Genomic DNA, 22,722 nt, shown 5'->3' with positions numbered 1-22,722 from the left:
GATACAAAAGCTTGCTACGAAAAACACCCACGCATGGATTCGATGAAGTGGAAGTAGTCCTAATCTTCCTTGGAGGTCTTGGTTCACAAACCAAGATGATGCTTGACGCCTCAGCTGGAGGAAATATCAAATGGAAAACTCCAGAGGAAGCTACAGAAATAATTGAAAATATGGCTACAAGTGATAATGAACTAAACAGTGAAAGAGGAGCTCCTATTCAATAAAAAGGAGTTCTACAATTACAAACCAATGATGCCTTGCTTGCACAGAACAAGATACTAACTCAACAATTGGAGAATCTCACAAAGATACTTGCACAACTGCCAAAAGAGTTAAAGATTGTTGCACAGGTTCAACCACAGATGTGTGAATTATGTGGTGGTGACCATATAAATGGTCAATGCGCCTTTCCAGTGGAAGCTTTAGAGGATGTTAACTTCATGGCCAATCAATTTCCATACTATCAGGGGAACTTCAATCAAGGGTGGAAACCACACCCAAGTATTGGTCAAGGACAAAGTGGGCAAGCGGGACAATTATGGCCATTTCACAAGCAACAACAGCAACAACCAACCTTATGGCAACAAATGTCTACACTTAATGAAAGATCAACAAGGTTGGAAGAAACTCTTCAGTAATTCATACAGAAAACTGAATCTTCTCAAAAGAGCACTGAAGCCGCTATTAAGAACTTGGAGATTCAAATGGGTCAGATTACCAAGCAATTCGAAGAAAGGCTTGACAAAAATTTTGGGGCTAATACTGAGGTTAACCCCAGGGAAGAGTGTGAAGTGCTAGTGAGTGTAAATGTTGAAAAAGTTGAGTTGGAAAAAGAAGAGGGAGAAGAGAGAAAAGAGAGAGAAGAGAAAGAAGAAGAGAAAATTTGTGTGAAGATTGAGAAAGTGAGTAGAAAAAGAAAAGAAAAAAAAGAAAGTGAGAGAAAAGAAAAAGAGGACGAGAGAAAAAAAGAAAGAACATATGAAAAACCTCTTCCTCATCCAAAGAAGTATCATAGGAAGGAAAAGAAATTTAAGTGCTTCATGGAAATCTTCAAGAAATTGGAGATTAAAGTTCCTATGATTGAGACATTGCAACAGGTTCCTGGTTTGATCAAATTTCTGAAGAAGTTCAGTAGAAAGAAGAAAAAGAAGATGGAACATGTGCTTTATTGGGTCAAGCTAGTGACGTTAAAAGAGCGCTTGCTGGGAGGCAACCCAATGATTTAAGAACTTTTAATTTTTGGTTTGGTGATGTAATTTTGAACTTTTGGGTATTTTTGTTTTTGTTATAAGTTTGTTACAGGGTTTACATCTACTGATGGATGTTAGGCGGAAGAGTATCTACTGAAGGATACTATATTTGTATACACCTACTGATGGGTGTTGGTAAGAAAGATTTGCATCTACTGAAGGGTGCTGGAGGATTTTGGGTCAGGCTCGTGACGTTAAACAAGCGCTACCTGGGAGGCAACCCAGTTGATTGATTTTATCTGTATTGTTTGTTTTGATTCTGCTTTAGTTGCATGATAGGGATTGAATGTTTGAGTGATTTGAGAAATTAATTGCAGGGAGCAAGTGAGGGGCATGAGTAGATGGCACCTAGGGTAAGCTAGGAAGAAGAAAAGCACAACACGAAAGTGCCGCTGAGCGGCAACTTGCCGTTGAGCGGTGGTATCGTAAAAGGGGCTTAGGTTGCCCCTTAGCGGAACCCGAGCCCATTAGGGTATTTTTATACCCTAAGTCACGCTTTGGCCTCTATTTTTAGATTCTTCTCTGCACACACTCCTAAACATTTTTCCAAAGGTTCTCTACATTTTTCCTTTCATTCCTCTTTAGAAAATCTCCCTTCCACTCACTGTCTCACTAGTTTTCCATCTAAGTTTGGGGTTGGGAGAGAGCATCATTGATGGGGCTGAGTTTTTCAAAGCACTAGAGCAGGATTTCTTTTATCAATCACTTATGTTTGTAGAATAGGGTTTGATGTACTCAATTGGAAATTTTGACTATTATGATGGTTTGCTTATGATTGTTGTTTGATAAGTAATGCCTGATGATGCTTTGATATTGATTGATGTTGAGAATGTGCACATTATATGCTTATACAAGTGGTTCACAAGCATTGTGAACAAATGCAAGATGTTATGATTGTGATTATGATTCTAAGCAGGATGTTATATGTGGAATGTGAATGAGCTTATATGTGAGGTTTTGAGCTCCAGAGTTGTTATTGTTGAATACTATTACTGTGAAAGCATGAATGACTTTGCCCAGGTTTTCTATGATTGAATTACTTGCTTGTTTGCATCATATGATCAAGGCCATTTGTTGATAACCCTTCTATTAGCCAAATTCATAAATTGAGCCCACTAAAAGAGAACACTATGTGTTATATCCTTTGAACCTCTAGCCTTGAACATGATTTGAAAACCCTTGTTGAAAAGCTTTACCTTGAGTTAAGTAGAAAATATTTTGTGGTATTGACAAATGTTCAAGTTTGGGGTTGTTGGAAAATAGAAAGGGAAATTGAAAGCATTGAGCTAAGGGCTAATAATTAAGTATGTGAAAAGAAAAAGAAAAAGAGAAAGAAAAGAAAAGAAAAAACAAAGCTCAATGCAAAAGAAAGTTGGGAATAAGTAAGAATGGTTGTGTTTATATGATTCTCTTAACTCAAGGGTTTTGTGATCTAGAAAAACCAATTTTCTTGTTAGCCCAGCCACATTATAAGCCATAGAAAAGTCCTTGTGATGATGCTTGCTTGTAAGTGTTTTTGATTATGGTTAAATGAAAGGCAAAGTTGATTCATGTGACATTGTGATAGTAGAGTGAATGAGTGAATACCTCTTATACACTTGTGTGTTTGAGTGAAACACTTTATCTAGTGAAGAAAGATTCCATGAAAATATAAGAACATCTTTGCTTAGTTGATTGATCATTCATGAAAGGTAGCATTTGTTGGATAGTATGTGATTGTGTGAACATTAAAGCATGTGCATGTCTTGATTGAAATCTTTGAAATGAGCTGAATTGAGCACTTACTTATCTTGAAAGAAGGATTTTTGAATGTGGTGAACCATTATATGGATTGATGGAAGATTGAGTTACATCTTGTTTGCTTGAGGACAAGCAAAGTTTTAAATTTGGGGTTGTGATAACGGTTGAAAAACCGTTATTTTTATGCTTAAATTTGATACCAAAAGCAACCTTTAAGACTTAGAAACTAGCTTGAACTCATATTTTTGCTTTAGTTTTGAGAATAAGAGAGTTGAAAGTGAATTTAATGGTTTTGTGCAAGATTCCCTTCATTTTGTAGGCTAATTGAATGATTTGAAAGAAGAATTGAAATACCGAATGATTGGAGTGCTGAAAAGTCAACCAGAAACCAGAAAAGTCAACCAGTCAACCAGAAAAGTCAACCAGTCAACCATAAAAGTCAACCAGTCTACCAGAATGCTGAAAAACCAACCAGAACGCAGAAAAAGTCTGACCGAGTGGCGCTGAGCGGAAATTTTGCGCTGAGCGGCAGTTTTCAGGTGCCGAAATCACCGCTGAGGGGCAAAACAGCAGCTGGGGGGCAAAATGGATCAACCGCTAGTACCGCTCAGCGGTACCATTCTAAATGGGCTTGGACTGGTTTTTTGGCACTTTTATGGGCTTGGGCCTAATTTTTCTGTATTTTTGGAATAGTATATAAGCTTTAGGACGTCCTAGGGTTTGTATCTTTGGCAGAAACGAAGCAAACACTCTCTCTTCCACCCCTTGGGGTAGATTGGGAGATGGTGACAGCTCTCCTCTTCTCTTTCTCGGGTTTTTCTATCTCTTTCATTCTTTCATTATTGTTCATCTAGGTTCACCATGAATATGGTGAACTAAACCTTGTATGTTTGTTGGGGAATCAATGTAATCTTTTGAAGCTCTCATATATGGAATCTGTTTTTACATCTTTTAATTAAGACTTATGTTTTCTTTCATCATTAGTTAGGGTTTTTCCTCTTTGCTTAATGCTTGCATTGTTTAACTCATTCGATGCATGATTATTGGTTTTGTCGATACGGGCACGTACGGGGAAGTCTAGATCCGGGGAATTTCTCCCAATATGATATTGGTTGTCGTTAAGCTCCTGCAGTTATGAACTGATCATTAGGAATGCTAGGAATTGTATGAACTCGTGATTAGGGAGAAGCCTTCTAGAAAGGTACTTTAGAGAGTGGCATTAACAATGATGATTTGAATGTTGAATTCCTAAAATATATGAGAGTGGATAAGATGAAATTGACCCCAACAACATATTCATACATTAATATCATTGAAAGTGTTTATCTTTTGCTTTTTGCCATTGATCAAAACTTCATGCATACATGTTTATTTTCTGTCTTGCATATTAAACTCCAAATATTTTATCTGTAAGTCTTAGCTAATTAAGAAACCACATAACTAAACTAGGCCGTGAGTCCTTTGGAAAGAACGATACTTGGTCTTACCAAGTTTATTACTTGAACGATTCGGTCATACTTGCCGATTGAAAAACAAGTTTGTGACATCATATTTTGGTGTTCATAAATTTGTCCATCATAGTTCATATAGGTCTTCTAGGTTAGATAAAGTTGATGAAATGTTTAAACAAGCTAGGAATCTTCCATCCTTTGGTAAAGACATAGGTGCATTAACATACCTAGCTTGGGAAAAAGAAATTGATAAAATAAATCCTTGGTTTTATGAAGAGAGTGAATATTATGTCCTTAGCATATATCTCTCTAAGTTAGAAGAACATGCAAGTAAGTGGTGGGATGAAAGACAATATCATGTTAGGAAAGGTAGAAAGTCCTCCATACATAATTGGCATGATTTAAAAGCTTGCATGAGAAGAAAGTTTGTGCCTTCAAGCATTAAAAGAAACCTAGAACTAATTAGGGATTGTATTGATGATGGAAAATTATTTCTTGAGCGTTTAAATGATCATGGGTTTCTTCGTAGAGAATTAGAATTTGGGGCAAGACTTAAAGAGTTCAAGAATAAGAAAAGAGAAAGAGAGATTGTGAGAAAGGAAGAGGAAGAAAGGAAAGAAGAAGAGAAGAGAGAGAGAAAAGAAAACGAGAAAAGAGAAAAGAGAAGAAGAGAGGAATTAAGAAAAGAAGAAGAAAGAAAAGAAAAAGAGAGAAAAGAAGAAAAGAAGAAAAGAGAGAAAGGCAAGAAAGAGAGAAGAAAGAGAAGGAGAAATTGTTACTGATGACAAATTCTATTCTTTCCAAGACTATGGAACCTAAAAGGGAAGGTTTCCAAATCTTTACTTCTTTTCCAATCATGGTTTATTCTTCAAATATTGACTTCTCTTTCAAACCAATTGTCATTATATATTCTATAAAAACATTTTCAAAATATGACAATTCAAATCTTGAGTTATTCTTATCTTTAAGAAAACACTTAACTCAAGACAAAATTGAATTTGGACTTCTAAAATTTTCAAAGATTACATATCAAAGTATTAGAAGTTCTTATTCTCTTGTCTTTAAAGAAAATTTCTTTCTTGGATTGATATTAACTGAAGATATATTTCATGTGTATTGCAGATTCGTGTTTGATCCAGGAGGAAGAAAAATAGATCTAAAGTAATAAGGCCACTTCATGGCTCTGCTCCCAAGACTACGTGGAGTTTCTTCATAAGGCGATGCCAGATTTGAGGACAAATCTTTTTTTAAGAGGGAGGGTATGATGTAATCCTGCCCGACATAGTCCTTGTTTAGTATTTTTACCTTTTATAGGTTAGCTTGTAAGGAGCATGGGTTACTATAAATATCCGTCTCCATCACTGTATCATTCACTTTTGAGCTTAATGAGAATTTGAATTTTCTGACCTTCAGAAATAATTCTCTCTTGAAAGTCAGGCTAGAGAGTCAAGACTCCCTCTAGCCACCTTCCAAGCACACTCTCTCACTTCCATTTTTCCATTTCACGGTGCTTCTCTTTCACGACGTACCCTTTCCTTCAATCCGATTCAGGCACGCGTCAAGCTCCTTCAGCCACGCGTTCTCTGTCCCATCGTCACTGCATCACTTCCATTTTTCTACTCACGCACCCTCATTACTCACATTTCCACTTCGAAGAAACCTCATCTGCTAGGGTTTCTCCCTCTCAAACGCATCATCATCACAGTAAGCCTCTACTCCATTTCTCTCTTCACATATTCCACATCCTTTTCACCATTTCTTCATTTTCACCGTTTGATCTAGCTTTTGGATCGATTAAAAACCTCTCCTCACCTTGTTTATCATTTTCCACCGATTAAACACCTTTCTCACCATTTAAAATCCATTTTCCACCGTTTAAACTTAGGTCTAGGGTTTCGTAATGTGCACTTTCGGTTTCCTTAGATTTCATTCGATTCATTCTTCAATTTCGAGTTCCTCAACATTCCGCTGCATTCTTCTTCGTCGGAGAAGCTTCGAGGAGTCCGAATCGAGCTCTCAAAGCTTCTATCGTCATCTTCTCGGGCGCTCGTCCATCAAGGGCGATCATGCATTTAACCAAAGTAAATTCTCAATCAAATGCAAAACCTTTCTAGATTATTCACAATAAATTCAACCAAAGTACATTCTCAATCAAATTCTATTGTGTTTAATCATGTCTATTCTTAAATCTCCTAACCAAATTAAAAGCTAATCAATCAAAGCAAATTCTCAATTGATTATAGTTGAAATTATTACTAATCAATCAAAGTACATTCTCAATTGATAGTAAAAACCATTTAATCATATGAAAGTTCCTAAATTAAATCAAAGTAAATTCTCAATTAAACCTAGAAACCCTAGAACTCATATAATCAATATGCATGTAGATTCAAACATTATGATGCAAAAATCTTTACTTTTAACAAGATAGAGAGATGAAAGACATAGAGAAAGAACAACTTAAATCAATAATCAAAATAAACAATCGTATTACATCAATCTAACCTCAGAATTCATAATGAAATTACAGCAGAATAGCCCTAGATGCTTAGCTCTCCATGAATGGAGTTGAATACAAGATGAAAGAAAAGTGAGAGTAGTATGAGAGGATGAAAATATGAAGTGAAGTCTCCCTTTCTACCTCCCTTGGGTCTCTTTATATAGGCTTGATTGGGCTTGGACTCTGAATAGTTTGTTGATAAGATATTTTTTGTTGATATATTATATCTTTCAAATATTCATTAAATTAAATAAGTTTTAAAGAATATTTGATAGATATTAAATTATCTTATATCCTATAGCTTCCAAATAACTAAAAGATTTAGATAATGATAAAATTATTTGGAAGATATTTTCTATTGATATTCCCAAATTAAATTCAACAACTGAATTTTATCTTTTAGATTTTCTGACTTTCCAAAATTGCACAAATACCCTGAAATTTCCTCTATCTGCACTTTAGCCCCTTTTGAATTTTCCAAATAAAATCTGATTTTGGGCCTTGAATTACCATTTGGACCAATAAAACTTATATTCTCAGCTGCACAAATAAACATTAGAATATCCAAAAATAATTTATGCACTAAAAATCACTTTTTACGTCTCTTTATTTCCCAAACCCAACAATTTCAATCATCACAAATTCACTTAAAACCAACCATTTAAGCACAATTATCCCATCAAAAATTTGAATTTTAAAGCATAAATGTGGGCATAAATATGCACTCATCACCTACTCATGGTTTTGATGAACCTACAGTAGTCATTCTATCCTTGGAGGTCTAAGCTTACAAACTAAATTGATGCTAGATGCCTCAGCTGAAGGTAAGATTAAGTGCAAGACTCCAGAGAAAGCCTATGATTTGATTGAAAATATCGCTACAAATGATAATGAGATGCATAGTGAAAGGACTCAATTGCAACAAAAAGGAGTTCTACAATTTCAATCTCAAGATGCTTTGCTGGCACATAATAAGATGATGACTCAACAACTGGAGACTCTAATGAAGAAAATCTCTCAATTGCCATGGGAGTTACATAATGTTTCTGAAGTTCAACAACAACTTTGTGAGTTGTGTGGTAGTGATCATATTAATGGTCAATGTCCTATGCCGGAAGTGGCCCAAAAGGAAGTCAATTTTATGGGTCAAGGTAATCAATTTCGCCAAGGTAATTACAACCAAGGGTGGAAACCTCACCCAAGCATGGGTCAAGGGCAAGCTGGGCAATACAATATACCACAACAACAACAACAACAACCTTTCTTATTTGACAGAATGGCAAAACTAGATGACGCACTTCAACAGTTCATGCAAGTGTCTACCTTTAATCATAAAAGCACTGAAGCTACAATTAGAAGGTTGGAGATAAAAGTAGGTCAATTAGTTAAGAAGATGGGAGATTGCGGGGTTAATGTTAATGTTACCCCTAGGGAGGAGTGTAAAGTGGTTATCACAAGAAGTGGAAAGGTCTTAGATGAGAGAAAAATAGAGAGGAAAGAAAAAGAGAGGTTGAGCGAAAATGAAAACGATGAGAAAGAAGAAAAAGAGAAAGAGGAGAGGAGAGAAAAAGAAGAAGAGGAAGAGAAGAAAAAGAAAAAAAATATTTGAGAAACCTCTTCCTTATTCAAAGAATTATTCCACGAAGGAGAAAGAAAAACAGTTTGAGTGTTTTATGAAAATTTTCAAGAAACTGGAGATTAACATACCCTTCTTTGAGGCACTGTAGAAAATGCATTCATATGCTAAATTCTTGAAGGAACTTCTCACGAAAAAAAATAAATACATTGAAGAAGAAACTATTGAAGTGCAAGGGAATTGTAGCGCTATCATACAGAAAACCCTACCTCCTAAATTTAAAGATTCAGGAAGTTTCACCATTCCATGTACTATTGGGAAGTTAGTTGTTGGAAGGGCTTTAATTGATTTGGGAGCCAGCATTAAATTAATGTTGCTTTCTATGTTTAAAAAGATTGAAGGTTTGGAACTGAAGCCTACTCGGATGACTCTCCAACTAGCGGATAGATCTCTGAAATATCCTTATGGGGTGGTTGAGGATGTGTTTGTTAAAGAGGAAAAATTCTTGTTTCCAATAGATTTTGTCATCATGGAGATGGAGGAGGATATTGATGTGCCTCTCATTCTTGGGAGACCCTTTATGAAGACGGCTCGAGTCTTGATTGATGTGGAGAATGGCAAACTCAAGGTGAGAGTACAAGATGAAGAGGTGAATCACTACAAAAAAACTATTATTTAGTGGAGGTTTATTTTCCCTTTTGCGGAGGTTTTTACCCTCCGCAAATTAATTTCCAGAGGTTTCTTAAACCCCCGCAATTAGAGTCGTAGCTATTAATTTGCAGAGGTTTTTAATGGCCCCTGGTATCCGATTTATATTCTAGAGGTCTTTTTGTGGAGGATTTTAACCTCTTCTATTAGTGACTATTATTTTGTAGAGACTTAAAACCTCATTTATTCATAATTATCCACCTACATTTATAATTTTTTAATTTAGTGAAATTTGTTTTTCATAATAACAAAATATAGAAAATATATAAATTTGAAAAGTATACAAAAATTAATTTTATTAATAATTAAAGATAAAGTACATTTATTGACAATTACAATGTAAATATAAAAAAAATACAAAAAGTTAAAAAGAAAATATTTAACGGGAAAATCTTATTATCACTATGTCTTTGAACTCTCTAAAATATGTTATTCTACCCTAAGTCTTCAACTTCATCCATTCGATGCAGTGGCGGAACTTTATATTCTTTAGATGCCAAAACTTCAGCACTTTAGATTCAGTAAGAAAACCCATTTTTGCTTCCAAGCAACATATCCACCACATGGTGCAACTGTTCCATCTGGATTCTTGATCAAATTGCCTACAATCAAATCTGCACCCAAAGTCAGCACACATTTAGAATAGGGCTAGCAACCAAAGTCATCAAACACAATAGCTATAAACCTATAACTCTTAATAAAAGGCATCAAAGATTTGAGACGCAAAAAGTCCCCTACATTAATTCAACCTCTTCAAAGTGCTGGGAAATTGCATGATCTTTCATCCACCCAACTTTGTCTGTTCATTCAACTTTAATCTCAATTTTATTATATAGAGCCCGAGTTACACCATTTAACAATCTTAAAATAGCATTTATTTTTCTATGTGAATTAAATGCTCTTAGACTAACAAAGCCCAAGTTAATAATTCTATCAATAGATGACTATAAAGAGTGGTACTGCCAATAACCTCTCTTCTCTTTATACATGAGGCAGTGAAAAGTATAACTGCCATACCACTGGATGTCTTGCTTGAATTAATTACAAGTTGACATCATTAGTGTATTCTTAAACTAAATTTTCTCTAAACCATTGTATCTGATTAACTATATTTGGATTTCTCAAGCAATGATGCAATAGTAACAACTATGTTTAAACAAAAGAAATTTACAAATACAAACTTACAACTGGCAGTCAGTTGTCCAAGCTGAATCAACTTTCCAACGTCCTCTATATTCTCTCTAGCAGTCGATTGTCCTCTGTACAAAAATGTTTGCACAAAGAGTGAGCCTTGCTTGTTTTTGTAAATTGAAAAAACTGGCTATGCCATTTTCCCACATTTGTAAAGCAATGCACACTAAAGTTGAATAAGGGGCATCAACCACTTCCTCTATTTCGATCTTCCAATTTAGAGAGTTGTATAGCAGCATAGCAGGTTGTAGAATCTGTTTCAGGATTCATCACACAACTCCCAGATGTTACTTGTATGTTAGAAAAAAGAAAAAAAAAAAGACAAAGGGACCATACCAGTTAAGATTTTCGAGAGAATTAGAGGGACAGGGTCATGAATAGTTTGAGGTTCTGATGGTGAAAAGAGGCCAAAAGGAACAACATCCAAGACAATTTTAAAATTCTAACAATTGAATACATCGTGTTTTATGGGATGCAAAAGCTTCGGGCTCCCATGTTTTGTTCAACTCAACACAAAGTATTTCTTGTTCCAAGTGAAAAAAATAAAGCAATTCCAGCTAGTAAATCTTGTCTGCTCCGCACTAAAATTACACAATAAACTATGAACTTTCAACATAGATCATTATTACTTGTGAAACAGTACAGATGCATTATTATTTAATATACAATATCCCAGTGTTAGCCACTATTTCTTCTAATAAAATACTAAGGCTAGTTAAGGTCAGTATGAAGATCTACTCCCTCTTTCAGTACTTTGCTATCTATATTTAGATAAGGAAACACAAAATGGTTTTAAAAATATTCCAAAAATTCCTACCATAGCTAGCTAACCCCAAAAACATTTGGTTGTGGAGCTGAATCAGCGCCTAAAGATACTACAACCTGTGTTTCCTTCAGTATAGCTTTCCTCGCACTCAATAATTGGCTGCAACCGGATAGCTTCCTCGCACTCAACAATTGCCTGCAGAAACCTTCCCAAATCGATCAAAGTTGTGCTCTTATAGTAGTGATGCATTGCCTTATTGGAGTCAAGAGCACTGGCTCTGTCATACAAAACTAAAGCCTCTTCAAATCTTCCTACCATTGCTACATGAAAACCACAAAGAACTTATTCCAATAACAAAACAAGAACAACGATAAAGCAAGATAGAATTTTTAAATTGAAAACACTTTAGGAAGCAAATCCATCAAATATTGGAGTATAAAATTTCAAGATTGAAAGAAAAAAATAATCTCAAGGTATTCCCACTCCGATTGTAAAGTTCTTTTACAACATCATCAAGTTGCGCACTATTACAAAATCAACATTACAAATACAATTAGTTGCAAAAGTAATCAAGCGAAATTATCAGGCAAAAGCAATAAACTTACATAACTGTTCAGATAGTAAAATTAAAAGAACTCTATAATTAGAAATAGCTAACTGATAAATGTTAAATGCACAACGAATAACAAGGGTTAATGATGAAGCGATGAACTAACCAGAACGCCTAGGGTTAATGACGAAGTGATGAACCCTAGTCGACGAGCGCTCTGGTTTGCTGAACCAGGCTGACGAGTGCAGTTGAACCCTGGGCGACGAGCGATGAAGGATGAACGGAGAATGATGATGTCACTGATTGATGAATTGAGAACATAAACTGAGAATGATTGATGATGGATGAACTACGAACGATTGATGTCGGGTGAAAAAATTAGGAACAAACTCAGAAGTAGAAGGGAAACAGGAAATATGAAAGTGGGAAAATTTGGAGTATAGGAGGGAAGGTTTGGGGAAATTTGAAGTATAGGAAGGAAGGTGCGGGAAAATTTAGGAGGGAAGTTAAAAAGGTGAAAAAATGTATCTTATTCTGCAGAGGTTATAACTCTCTTCAAAATATAATAAAAACCTCTTCTGTTATCAGTTGTTTGACAATTCATTATAAATATTTTAAATAATATTGATTTGTGGAGGGTTTTTATAACCTCCACAAAATAACCTCCACTAATTAACCAATTTTTTGTAGTGAATTTTGATGTGTTTGAAGCTATATCTCATACAAAAGATGATAAGGAGTGTTTTCATCTTGATGTGCTAGATGAAGTATGTCTGATTCAAGAGAATATGGTACGTTGTTCTTCTCCTTTAGAGAAAACGCTCATTGATGCATGTGAAGATATGAAAGAAGAAGAATTGATTGATGAGTGCTTGACTGACTTGGATGCATTGAAAGAAGTCTTTGTCCATGAAGCGAAAATTGAATAGCTTAATACCCAGGAAAAAGGCAAGGCAAATAAACCGGGATTGAAGATGTTACCTCCATATTTAAAGTATGTTTTCCTAGAAGAAGGTGGTAATAAGTCGGTTATCATCAGTAATTCTTTATCTCCCAAAGAAGAAGAAGAGTTAGTGGAAGCATTAAAAACTAACAAAGGACTATTGGATGGTCAATCTCGGATCTTAAAGGCATAAGCCCAACTTATTGTATGCACAAAATTTTCATGGAAGATGAGTATAGACTAGTTGCTCAACCACAAAGAAGGCTAAATCCTGTGATGAAAGAGGACGTGAGAATAGAAGTATTTAATCTTCTAGAGGCTGGTATTATATACCCTATTTCTGATAATGCATGGGTAAGCCCGGTGCAAGTAGTGCCAAAGAAAGGTGGGATGACAGTTATATATAATAATAAGAATGAGCTCATACCTACTAGGGCAGTTACTGGGTGGAGGATGTGTATTTCTTATAGAAAGTAGAATAAAGCTACAAGAAAGGATCACTTTCCTCTTACTTTCATGGATCAAATGTTGGAGAGATTGGCGGGACAAGCTTTCTATTACTTTTTGGTTGGTTATTCAGGGTACAATCAAATTGTGGTGGATCCAAAAGACCAAGAAAAGACAGCTTTTACATGTCCGTTTGTTATTTTTGCTTATAGAAAAATGACCGTTGGTTTGTGTAATGTTCCAGCCACGTTTCAAAGATGTATGCAGGCAATCATTGCAGACATGATAGAAAAATGCATATAAGTCTTCATGGATGATTTTTCTGTATTTGGTGACTCCTTTCAACTTTGCTTGTCTAATCTAGATATGGTTCTTAAAAGATGTATGCAGACAAATCTTGTTCTTAACTGGGAGAAGTGTCATTTTATGGTGACTGAAGGTATTGTTTTGGGACATAAAATTTCTTTCAAAGGAATTGAGGTTGGGAAAGCAAAAGTGGAAGTAATTGAGAAACTTCCACCACCTACTAATGTGAAAGGAATCAGGAGTTTTCTGGGGCATGTTGGGTTTTATAGAAGATTCATTAAAGATTTCTAAGATTACCAAACCTTTAAGCAATCTCCTTGTCAAAGATGCACCTTTTGTGATGGATGATGAATGCATGAAGGCTTTTGATATTTTGAAGAAGAAGTTGATGACTGCGCTAGTAATTGTAGCTTCCAATTGGAATCAAGATTTTGAGTTGATGTGTGATGCTAGTGATTATGCTATAGGTGTTGTGCTTGGCCAGCGAAGATAGAAGGTTTTCAAGCTATTTATTATGCAAGCAAAGTTTTGAATGAAGCCCAGTTGCATTATGCTACTACAGAAAAAGGATTTCTTGTTATAGTATATGCCTTGGAGAAATTTAGACCTTATCTCATTGGGTCTAAGGTGATCATTTACACGGATCATGCAGCTATAAAGTATTTACTAGCCAAGCCAGATTCTAAACCACACTTGATTAGATGGGTAATGTTATTACAAGAGTTTGATGTGGAAATCCGTAACAAGAAAGGTAGTGAGAATGTGATTACTGATCATTTATCTCGACTAGTAAATGGTGATGTCACAAGCAAGGAGAAAGAAATTTGGGAGTCTTTTTCAGATGAAACAGTTATGTATATTCAACAGAGGCCATGGTTTGCTGATATGGCTAATTTTAAAGTTGTTGGAGTAATTCCAGAAGATTTGAATTGACAACAGAAGAGAAAGTTTTTGCATGGTGCAAAATAGTTCATCTGGGATGATCCATTTTTATTTAAGATTGGAGCAAACAATCTTTTGAGACGTTGTGTTACTCATGATGAAGCAGAAGGAATTCTTTGACATTGTCATGATTCACCTTATGGACGTTATTTTAATGGAGAGAGAACGACTGCAAAGGTTCTCCAATCAGGATTTTATTGGCCTACTTTGTTTAAAGATGCTCATAACCATGCTAGAAATTGTGATAAATGTCAGAGAACTGGAAGCATCTCGAGAAGACATGAAATTCCATTACAAAGCATCTTGGAGGTTGAAGTCTTTGATTGCTAGGGGATAGATTTTGTTGGACCTTTTCCACCATCTTCTAATCATGAATATATTTTGGTGGCTATTGATTATGTGAGTAAGTGGGTGGAAGCAGTTGATTGTCCTAGGAATGATGCCAGTACTATCATTAAATTTCTTAAAAGGCAATTTTTTTCCAGGTTTGGGGTTCCCAAAGTGCTCATTAGTGATGGAGGATCTCATTTTTGCAATGCTCAACTTGCAAAAGTACTCAAGCATTATGGTGTGAGACATAAAGTGGCTGTAACTTATCATCCACAGACCAACGGGCAAGCTGAGGTTTCTAACAGGGAGATAAAGAAGAGTTTGGAAAAGACAGTTGCTTCATCAAGGAAGTATTGGTCTCAGAAGTTGGATGATGCGCTTTGGGCATACAGGACTGCAATGAAGACATTATAGCTATCTCATTTTCAGTTAGTCTATGGTAAAGCATGTCATTTGCTAGTAAAGATGGAGCATCGAGCTTTATGGGCATTAAAGTTATTGAATTTTGATCCTTTTGACACTACTAATAGAAGAAGAAGGTAAGTTCTTAAGCTTGAAGAGATGTGTTTGCATGCTTATGATTCTTCCATAAATTACAAAGAAAAGGTCAAATTTTATCATGTCAGGAAGCTGATAAAGAAGATTTTAAATCCAGGACAACAGGTGTTATTATTTAACTCACGCTTGAAGCTTTTCCCTTGAAAATTGAAGTCTAAGTGGTCTGGGGCGTTCGTGATTAAGGATGTCAAACCACATGGAGCAATTGAGTTGGTAGATCCGGCTGTTAGTGATCCACAAAGAAGCTGGGTAGTTAATGGGCAACGCCTTAAGCATTATCTGGGTGGAGAGATTGAGCGTCTTTCCACAGTTATGAAGCTGGTGGATCCTTGAGCATAATAGTGTCAAGCTAGTGACGTTAAAGAAGCGCTTACTAGGAGGCAAGCCAGCTTTCTGAACTTATCTCTTTAGAGGTTATTGAATTTTGTTAATATGTACTCAGCTTAATGATATATGTTTGGATGGCTTGGCTATAATATGTGTGTGATGAGTAATTGTTATCTTGTTCTGCTTTATTGTGTGATTGATATTGAGATGATGCATGGTCAAGTCTTATATGCAGGTGGTTGCTCATGATTGTTAGAAACTGATGCATGATGTTAATTGTGATTAATGTGTTGGGCAGGATGTTTATCAAATTGTGGAACTTGAGTTAACCTGTGAGAGGTTGGGCTATAGAGTTTTTGATTGATTGAATGCTATTGCTTCAGAAGCATGATTGATTTTTCCTAAGTTTCTATGATTAAACCACTTGCTTGCTTGTTACAAATGATCAAGGCCATGTTTTTTTCTCCCTTAGAGCCAATGCCTATAGGTGAACTTAACAAAGATCAATGTTTTTCTCTATCCTTTGCACCTTGAGCCCAATTTTGAAAGTTGGAAAAAAACCCTTTTTGAAATCCTTAGCTTGAGTTAAGTAGAGTATGGGTATGTGGTAATGGATAATGGTTCAAGTTTAGGGTGGTGAGAAACCGAAAAGAACTTTGTGAAATTCATGAAAGAGCATTGAGCAAATGTAAAAATAAAAGAAGAAAGAATGAGCTCAATGAAAGTGAAGTTGAGAATAAATTAAAAATTTGGTTTCTCACATAAAAAGTAAAAGAGAGATGAATTGTTATTGAATGAATTGTGCACTCTCTTAACTCAAGGAACTTTGTTGTCCAGAAAAACCAAATTTTCTTCTTAGCCCAGCTACATTACAAGCCTTGAAAAGGTCCTTGTGATGATAACTTGCTTGTGAGTGTGTTTGATTATGGTTAAATGAAAGGCAAGGTTGATTCATGTGACATGGTGATAGTAGAGTGAAAGAGTGTTAGCTCACTATACACTTTTGAGTGCTTAAGTGAAACACTGTCTTTCGAGAGGATTAGTTCCATGCATTATAAGATAACATTCTTGTTTGGCTATTGATCATTCATGAGAGTGCATCTGTTGTATGTTGTGATGATATGAGCACCATAGTGAAGTTGATTGACCCATGCATCCATATATCTTGACTGAGATTTGTATGATAAGCAGTTATGGGTGATTACTTGTCTTGGAAAAAAGTGTTTTGTGATATGTTGAACCATTGAATTGTTGTTTAGGCTGAGTTACATTTTGTTTTGCTTGAGGACAAGCAAAGTTTCAAGTTCGGGGTTGTGCTAACGATTGATTTCACCGTTATTTAAGAGTAAATTTTGATATCAAATGAACCATTTTTGACTTAGAAACTTGTTTGTTCTCTTGATTTTGGTTTATTTTGGGAAATAAGAGAGTTGAGGTTAACTTGAAGATTTTATCACTAAATCCCCTTGGTTTTGTAGGAAATTGAAATGAATTGGAAGAGGAGTTAAGTTGCCAAGAAGTTGGAACTCATAAAGGACAGAAAGAGCACCAGAAGAGAAGGTTGCAGAAGGTCGCACTCACGCTTGAGGGCCCTTTTCATGACCCTCAGCACTAGAGCTTCACAGTCACGCCCGAACACCCTTTTTGGGGCACTGAGCGCCATCTTTCCTGCAACGTTTCACGCCTGAACGCCCTCCATTTAAGGTTGAGTGCCATTATCTCGCAAGCACGACTGAGCGCCCTAAGTAGGGGCGCTGAGCAGTGGCAACGTTGGCCTATGGCCCAATTCAACGCTATTTAAGGATTAGCTCGACCTAGAGAGGGTATCTCTTGACAGAATTGACACAAATTCAGATTTTCTCCAACTCTCTGAAGGCAAAAGTGGATGTGGAAGCTCTCCTCTTTAGTTTTTAAGGTTTTTCTATCTTTTTCATTCCATTGTTCATCTAGTTTCTCCATGACGATAGGGAACTAAACATTCTTTGTTGTTGGGGGATGATGTAACCTTGTGAACTCTCATGTATTTGAATTGATTCTTATTTATTTATGCTTCTTTCATTAATTGTTAGGGTTATTCTTCTTTGCTCAATGCTTGTTATGTTTAACTCATTCATGGCATGATTATTGATTTTCGTGATATGGACACATACGGGGAAACCTAGATTTGGAGAATTGCTCCAAAAAGTAGTATTGCCTAACATAGGGATATGAGTTTTGGTTATCTTAAGCTTTTGTGCGTATGTAATGCAGAATTAATTGCTAGGGAGACAAGACATTGTAAACTAGTAGTTAAGGATAGGCTTTTTTCTCCGAGACATCGGGTTTTAAGTAATTTAGAAGGTGATATTAACATTAATGAAGAAGATGAATTCATATATGCATGAGAGGAAACATGGTGAAATCTAACCCCAACAACATACTCATCTCATATTTTCAACACCATCCATTCACCTTTGTGTTTTTCTTTCAATTGGTCAAAATTGTATTCATGTTTACTTTATAACATTTGCATTCAAAATATTTAAATTGTTCTTCAAAAGTCTTAATTAGTTGGGTAATCACATAACTGTTCAGTGTCGTGAGTCCTTTGGGAAACGATACTTGGTCTTACAATTTTATTACTTCATATGATTCGGTACACTTGTCGATATATTAACAATAGGTTATTTCATGGACCCTAGAATGGCATAGGTCTAACAAAACAAACTTACCTTTAAATTCGATCAGTTGCCCATAAACAACTTCCTTAACTTGCAATCAGTTATCAATATCTTTAATCGTTTCGTTATTAATTTATTTACAATTTATTGGCCCAATAACAATATCAATATCTTGAGTGTTAGCCCAATCATGGCCTAGTATTAACAACTTAAGCTTTGGCCCCACATCAATGACTTAAGTGTTGACTCTTTATCTGCCTGACTATTGAGACAAGGAATAGACCGAACGATTACGAATATTAACCGCTCGGCCTATCTTCCATACCATACAGTTATATATATATATATATATATATATATATATATATATATATATATATATATATATATATATGGGGTTTGCTAACTTATGTAACCTCTAAAAGAGTACCAAATTTTAGTTGACAAAAATACTCTCATATATTATGGATTATAAGTTTTAAGATTAAGAATATTTGAATAATTTCTGATTTTTTTTATTTTTTATTTTAAATCAAAAATAAAAATTATTAAAATATCTTATGTTTAAAGTATGTCTTTTTTTATCAATAGAAATTTCTTTGTCAACTAAAATTTGGTGTACTTTAATAGGTTATATAAGTGAGCAAACCCATATATATATACACATATGTATATATCCATGTATATATCCACATATGTATATATACATATATATATATATATATATATATATATATATATATATATATATATATTAAAATTTTTATTTATTAAAGTTGAAGGTGTAATCTTGAATATTTAAATGAATACATATTAGCTCATTTATTCTAATTAATTACTACTAAATAATTTAACTTATTGTAATTGGAAGTGTAACATTAGGAATTTAAATGAATATATTTAACTAATTTATTCTTACAGGTCACTATTGAATAATTTGATTTATCGTAATTGAAAATGTAACCTTGAGAATTTAAATGAGTAGATTAGTTCATTTACGAATCTTTATAAAAATATTATAAAATAAAATTAATAAATTTATTTAGAATTTTTGGTATATATATTTTTATATATTTTTGGTATACATTTGCATAGTGTGGATGTAGTTTCTATTTGCGAGGATGTTCGTATGAATGTTCATATGTATGTATTTATATTCTATTTTTATATTTATATTTCATTTATATATTCTTTCAAACAGTTATATATATATATATATATATATATATATATATATATATATATAAAAATTGTGTGTGTAAATTATACTCCCTCCTGATTATGGAATAAGAAATACAATTTCCATTCTTTCTTTTCTCATAACATGGTATCAGAAGAAAATTAATTATTTATTACGTTCTTCCACAACCAATTCTTTTCCTGTTCAGATCTTCATCTTCTACCTTTCGTTCTTGGCTTTCCTGACTTTTTCTTCTCCTTCTATGACTACTCACTCTATTACTCTCGCATCATTGCAAGATACATTCACCCTACGAGAATCTTTCACTGGTGCTTGTTTCCCCAATTCTTGAAGGTCATAATTATCATGGATGGGCTTGCTCGATGTCCATGGCACTACAAATGAAGAATAAATTTGGCTTTGTTGATGGTTCCATTCCTTGTCCAGCTAATACAGATCCCATGGTTCCAGCATGGAAGCATTGCAATAATCTGGTTTTATCTTGGATCAATCATTCTGTTTCTCATGAGAATGCTACAAGTATTATCTGGATTGACTCTACCGCTGTAGCATGGAAGGATCTCAAAGATCGTTTCTCCCAAGGTGATTCTGTTCGAATTTCACAATTGCATCAAGATCTTTATTCAATGCATCAATTTGACCTAAGTGTTACTGCATATTACACGAAAATGAAGATTCTCTGGGACAAACTTTGCAATTTTCTCCCAATTCCTGAATGTCAATCTTCTGCTTCTTGTTGTGTTGTTTCTAAGACAATGAAAGAATATCGTGAAAATGATTGTGTTCTTTGTTTTCTTAGAGGCTTGAATGATAATTACTCTGTTGTTCGCTCTCAGATCCTTCTCATGGATCCCTTGTCTTCTTTACCCAAATTTTTTTTTATGATAATTCAACATGAGCGACAATTACAATCAGGAATTCTTTCTCAACCTCCAGTCATGGCGTCACAAGTTTCTCAATCTAAACCTTCTTTTTCTACCTTCAATGGTAGAGGTAAACCCTATCCTGCCAATGATTATGGCCAGGGAAGATCTTCATATCAAGGTTCTCAGGCTCGTTCCTCAGGGGGAAGGTTTGGTGCACCTCGACAATGCACTCACTGTGGCAGGACAAACCACACCATTGATACTTACTTTCTAATACATGAATTACCACCTGATCTCAAATCCAAAAGAGTCCACAATGTTACCACAGATTCTTCTACAGTAGTTCCTTCTTATAATAATTCTCCGACACAGTCACATTCCTCAACTCTGGGACTTTCTCAAGAGAAAATTCATGGTTTATTGGCACTTCTTCTTCAATCTAATCCCACAGTTCCACATTCTACCAATCTAGTGAGCTCTCATAATGCTTCCACTTCTTCTCAGGCTCAAGGTAATATTTATTCCCAATGGATTCTAGACACAGGTGCTACTGATCATATATCCAATTCTTTGTCTCATTTTATTTCTTATCATAGAATCTCACCAATTACAATATCACTACCCAATAAGAACTCTTCATTTGCTCATTTTTCTGGCACAGTTTCACTTAGCCCACACCTTACTTTACATAATATCTTGTTTATTCCTAATTTTTCTGTCAATCTTATTTCAGTCACAAAGTTAACTAAATATCTATCTTGTAAACTTAACATTTCTGAATTTTACTGTGAAATATAGGACAAGTCAACCCTGTAGATGATTGGGAAAGCTGAAGAAAGAGATGGGTTGTATGTCATGATAGTTCCTGCACCCACACCCCTTGGTTCATCAGCTACTGTTACTTCTGAGAATTCTATTGCTTGTTCTACAATAAGACATAACTCTAGAGATATTTGGCACTATAGAATAGGGCATCCTTCTTTTTCTTGTTATACCAAATTACGCAACATGTATGTCACTTTACCCGATACAAAATACACTCATTGTGATGCTTGTCATTATTCTAAGCATGAAAATTGTCTTTTCAATTAAGTACTACTGTTTCAAAAGCTCCTTTTGATTTAATTCATGTTGATATTTGGGGGTTCTATAGTACTTCTTCTGTTGATGGTTTCAAATATTTCTTAACTATAGTGGATGATATGTCTAGATACATATGGATTAAATTAATGGCAAGTAAAGCAAATACAAGATCACAACTTATTGGCTTTGTTTCTTATATAAAAACACAATTTGGCATTGATGTAAAAGTTGTTAGATCAGATAATGGTAATGAGTTTGCAATGACAGATTTTTATAGACAAAAAGGGATACAACATCAATTATCTTGTTTTGAAACACCTCAACAAAAATGGAGTCATTGAGAGAAAACATCAACACATTCTCAATGTTGCTAGATCTTTAATGTTTCAATCCCATTTGCCCATAATTTTCTGGTCTTTTGTTGTTCGTTATGTTGTGCAACTCAGTAATATTTTACCTTTGTTGAACAGATTTTTGTCGCCTAAAATCTCAACAAACCTAAATTCCCCACTAATGTAGTATAGGGACAACCTAGGGTATCAATCCGTGGACTTGGTACTTATTAAGTTTAGAAATGTAGAATTATAGCCTAATTATTTAAAAATAAAACTAAAACTAGGTGGGGAAAGAAAAATTAAATCTAAAGAAAGAAACTTAAAGACTATGCAATGCATGATACTTAATATAGATTGATGCATAATGCAAATATGAACCTAAGCTGGAACGAAGGAATAATATGTGTATCAATTAAAATGCAATGCCAATGAAGCAATGATTATGGTGAAACAGAACCTAAATCTATGAATCACTAAAATAAGCAAAAGAAACTAAAATGGAAAACTAGGAATAGATGCAAACAGAACATAAATGCTAAATGCACACTATCTATATACATGATCTGGAAATCAAAAGAGCTCAATTTAACAAATATAAAAATTCATATAACATAACCAATTAAAAGGAAACAAGGGATATCAACATTCAAACTAACCTAAGATCTACTCAACAGTGATACAAAGAAATTCAAATGGAAACAAAACTAAGAACATTAGGTAAAAGCAAAATTCTGGGGTAAATGTGCATTAGGCTGGACAAAGAATCTCAATTACTCTCAAAAAGACATTCTGTAAAGTCAAGCCCTCTTTGAGGTCTCTTTAGTTCATAGAACTTACAGTGATAATTCTCATTCAATCATTCAATTCTATGCTCATCTGACTCAGAATTACAGCTTTAACCACAAATAGCAAAAAATTAAATTGAATAGAATAGATGCGAGAAACATAAAGGTAAGGGATAAGAATCCTAAAATAGCATATGTGTGGTATAT

General features: G+C 34.7%; 1 protein-coding gene across 1 annotated transcript; it reads left to right on the top strand.

Annotated features, from left to right (window-relative positions):
- Nucleotides 1-19,814: 19,814 nt before the first annotated feature.
- On the top strand, nucleotides 19,815-21,145 carry LOC148206186 (uncharacterized). Its single transcript, XM_088107107.1, has 2 exons — nucleotides 19,815-20,823; nucleotides 21,111-21,145. The coding sequence occupies exons 1-2, from the start codon at nucleotides 19,815-19,817 to the stop codon at nucleotides 21,143-21,145; spliced, it is 1,044 nt and encodes a 347-aa protein (XP_087963233.1).
- Nucleotides 21,146-22,722: the final 1,577 nt, after the last annotated feature.

The sequence above is a fragment of the Vigna umbellata genome, chromosome 1 (genome assembly GCF_029865625.1).
Source record: "Vigna umbellata cultivar VRB3 chromosome 1, Vumbellata_1.0, whole genome shotgun sequence".
NCBI classification, from domain to species: Eukaryota; Viridiplantae; Streptophyta; class Magnoliopsida; order Fabales; family Fabaceae; genus Vigna; species Vigna umbellata.
This window is presented reverse-complemented; position numbering and strand designations above follow the sequence as displayed.